Below are 3,560 nucleotides of genomic sequence, written 5' to 3' on the forward strand. Positions count from 1 at the left end.
GGTGCTCACAGCACGCCAACCGTGGGAAGGCCGCGGGAGAGCTCTGCGCCGCTCCTGGCCGGTTTCGTGATGACAATTATATTCTCACAATCATCCGAATCTCTCCTTCCCCTCTAGCCGAGAAGAGCACGTCTACAGGGGCCAGAAGAAGGGCAGGGAGGAGCCATAAGGGGAGGGACGCTATTGATAGCTGCACAGCGCAACAAACAAGCAACAACCTCCAGTCGGTGCTCCGAACATTTCCGAGTGGAAAATTCCCTGGATCAGCGCCCGCCACCCCCGGCCCGACGCTTTCTCTCAATCCTTTCTGGGCTGCTCGAGAAAGGTGGCTAAATAATGAGATGGAGGAAAGAGGCTGAGAACTACCAGTGACACTGTAACCAAGACCCACACAATCTGTCGCCTCCTGCTTCTTGGAGGCTGCAGGCATGGGTGCTGAAAGCCTAGACTTTTGTCAGCACCCAGGTTTTCGAGGCGAGGAGTGACAGACACACCCAAGGACGCACACACGACCCACAGACGTCGAAGACGCAGAGCCCGCAGGCAGGAAAAGCTGGAGAGAAGGGCAGGAAACGAAACGAATCCCGAATATTGGGTCGCCATTCTCCCAGCCCCAGGGCACCTATTCCTGGCATTGTTCAAAACAAATTTGGCCAGAGCTTTGGGAGGAGTGAGAAGCTCCCAGAAACACCTCCCCAGGCAAGCGTTGAGCTTGGGTCAGGTGTTAAGAAGCGTTATTTGAATAAATAGAGGAGTTCTAGTCTGGGAGCCTGGACACCTGGGCCCAACCCAACGGAGGGGCCCTTCAAAAAGCCTAGCAAGTCACATGATCTCCTTGCACTGTTTCCACTCTTATAACTGTGTGTTCTGAAGAATCTGGAGGATTTTTTAAGAATCACCTTGCAAAACAGAGTTGGGGGAGGGGCATGTCTTCTTTCCTTGACCTGAGTCTCAGCAGAATGGAGGGTGAAACAGGGCCAGGCAGAGGTGTGGGCTGGTGGCTGCAGCTGCTCTGTAGAGAGGTAAAGTCTTGACTGGAGCCTGAAACGCCTCAGTCAGTTTTACCCTGAACTTGGGCAGGGGGCTGGAGTGAGGGGAACCAGGAGAGAGTTCTGGCAAAGAAAGAAGCTACTGATTCATATTTGCCATTTTAGAAATAAGGACATTTAGAAAGTGAGATGGAGAAGGATGTTGCAGCTGTTGTTTTTCCATTTACTTAGACATTACCAGAGCTCAGCTGGGTTGGAGCTGCTGTGTATGTGGTGGATGGTATGGGGTGTCTGTGAGTGTCAGTGAGAGGTCCCTGTAGTAATGAGCAAGCTTGAAGATTGCATAGGTTTGCCAGATAAAATAAACCTGGTAAATCTAGCAACCCTGGGTATGTGAGTTCATCTGGACTCATGCAAAAACTTGTCCCCAAGGCCTTTATTTGCTTCCTGGGGGGCCACAACACCTATGAAATTCTGATTCCAGGGCCACTAGTCTCTGTCCAATTTCTTGATTATGGTTTGAGGACTGGAGCACTTCTCTTTTCCCAAGGACAGTCTTTGTTGCGGACCCAGCACACTAGGTGGTTCCCCTTGGTCTGAAGTCCCAGATGGGGGTGACTGGCAGACTTGCTCTCACAGGATATGAGCAGCCAGAGCTGCCTTCCACTCTCTTCTGCTCTTAGCTGAATCACTGGGGAGGATGGAGAACTCTTATCATGAGGATTCCATGACAAGGGTTGCACCCAGCCATGCTTTTTCACGTTGTAGGAGACTGAGTCCCACTGCCCCCGGGGCGTCTGTTGTCCCACCTGTGGAATACACTAGAACGGAGACTGCTGTTGGGTGAAAGATTTCATCCACTCTCACATGACCCTGCTGAGATATAGCCTGCAGGGTGGATAAATCCCTTCTTCTCTGCCCCCAGTACTGGATAAATCCCTTCTTCTCTGCCCCCAGTACTATCTACAGAAAACCTAGTTCAGTAGGGTCACTGGAAAGGACTATTAATAGATAGCAGCCGTGTAACCCAGCCCAGGGCTAGAAGGGGGTATGGGATCCAGATGGGAGACTACACTGCTCCAAACCCTTTCTCCCCAGGAGTCTGCAAAGTGCCTTCAAGATCCTCCTTTGTATCTAGCCTAGAGTGATGTGGCTTTTACATATTAGTCAGGAGGTGGATGTTTTTAACCTCATTTTTACAGAGGAAGAAACACAAAATACAAAGAGCAGGTAAGGAGTGAAGCCAGCACTGGGATCCCAGCAGGCTGGCTCCAGGGTCTTTGCTCTTAACTACTGTTTAGAGCAGGAAACCGAGGCGGCGGTAGGGGTGGAGAATCACTAGCTGACAGTCCTACAGTCTGAGACAGCTGAGCGCAGCTGGGCTCGCGGCCTGCATGCCTGAGCTTTGACCACTGTGGGGCGCTGTCGGGGCAGCAGCCGGTCCACGGCTCTGTACTTGGTCACGTCCAGTGCCCATCTCCCCTGTCACTCCCAGAGGCTGAGACGGCCCCAGTCTGAATTGGGAGTTACTGGTTGCTGGAGGGAGGCCAGGAGAGAAGTCCTTACGGTATGGCCAGGAACCCAGCTGATGAGAAAAAGAGCACGGAACCAACACTGTGTGCATAGGATTGTGAAAGCTGAAAGCAACACTGGCTTGCGGTTGAGGTCAGGGTTCATTGACAGAGGTCTCTGTGCTGCCTGTCGGTAGAGCCTCCAATTCCGGCGAGAGAAGGGGGAAGGGAGAAGGAACGTAGGTGGCTCTGTAGTGAGACTGGGTGTGGGAGAAACAGGGAAATTGAGTAAGAGATTCTCAGACCGACGAAGAGAAATCCAGATAAATGCAGGGTTTCCACAGAAAACAGAGGCAGAGATTCACCGAGAGCTAGAGAAACACAGTCACGGAGCTTGAGTGAGACAAACGGGTACCAACACAGAAAAAGATCGGATACAGGCAAACTCAGCGATGGGCCGGTCCGCGCTCTCGAAAGACGAACGAAGCGCCCCAGAAAAGCTTTCGGAAAACGGGCAACCAGCACGCGACGCGCTCCCTGGGGAGCTACACTGCCCGCACACAGTCCCCCATTTGGAGTCCCGCGGTGTGGCAAGGGGTCCCTTGTGGCGGGGTCCAGGCCTTGGAGGGGAAGACAGGGGTGCAGCCAGAATCGCTCACCTCTCCGAGGCCCGAGGCTCAGAACGCCAGCCTTGCTCCTTGCGATCACTTAAGTGCGTCTCGCCTTGGGCCGGAAGCCGCTCGGGTTCCTTCGGGTCCCGCTCCGGCGGCGTTGGTCCCGGCGTCTCAGGCTCCGCTGGTGCGGCTCCAACTGCGCGTCGGCCTCGGTGGCCCGGGCGCTGCTTTGGGGAGATGACGGATGGGGGACTATCGCTGCTGCTCCCAGCTCCAGCTGGCACCCGCGTGAACCCTTACCATCCAGGGCTGAGCGCACTGAAGGCAGCGGCTCCAGAGAGCGAGCGTTTGCGGGATCTGCGGGCAAGAGGAGGATCTGCCTCCGGCCACCCGAGCAGCGCTCCCGCGGCGGCGGCTGGTTGGTTCCGCCGGGGCCCCCCGCCCAC

At 54.8% G+C, this 3,560-nt stretch overlaps 1 protein-coding gene across 1 annotated transcript in view; it reads left to right on the forward strand.

The window, feature by feature from the left end:
* The first annotated feature begins 2,952 nt into the window (after positions 1–2,952).
* Positions 2,953–3,560, forward strand: part of FOXD2 (forkhead box D2) — a 7,957-nt gene continuing 7,349 nt past the window's right edge. The window contains 1 exon segment of the mRNA XM_010834453.1: positions 2,953–3,532. Within this exon segment, the coding sequence (XP_010832755.1) occupies positions 2,953–3,532 (580 nt within the window).

This window comes from Bison bison, unplaced genomic scaffold (assembly GCF_000754665.1).
Source record: "Bison bison bison isolate TAMUID 2011002044 unplaced genomic scaffold, Bison_UMD1.0 scf7180017864033, whole genome shotgun sequence".
Taxonomy (NCBI): domain Eukaryota; kingdom Metazoa; phylum Chordata; class Mammalia; order Artiodactyla; family Bovidae; genus Bison; species Bison bison.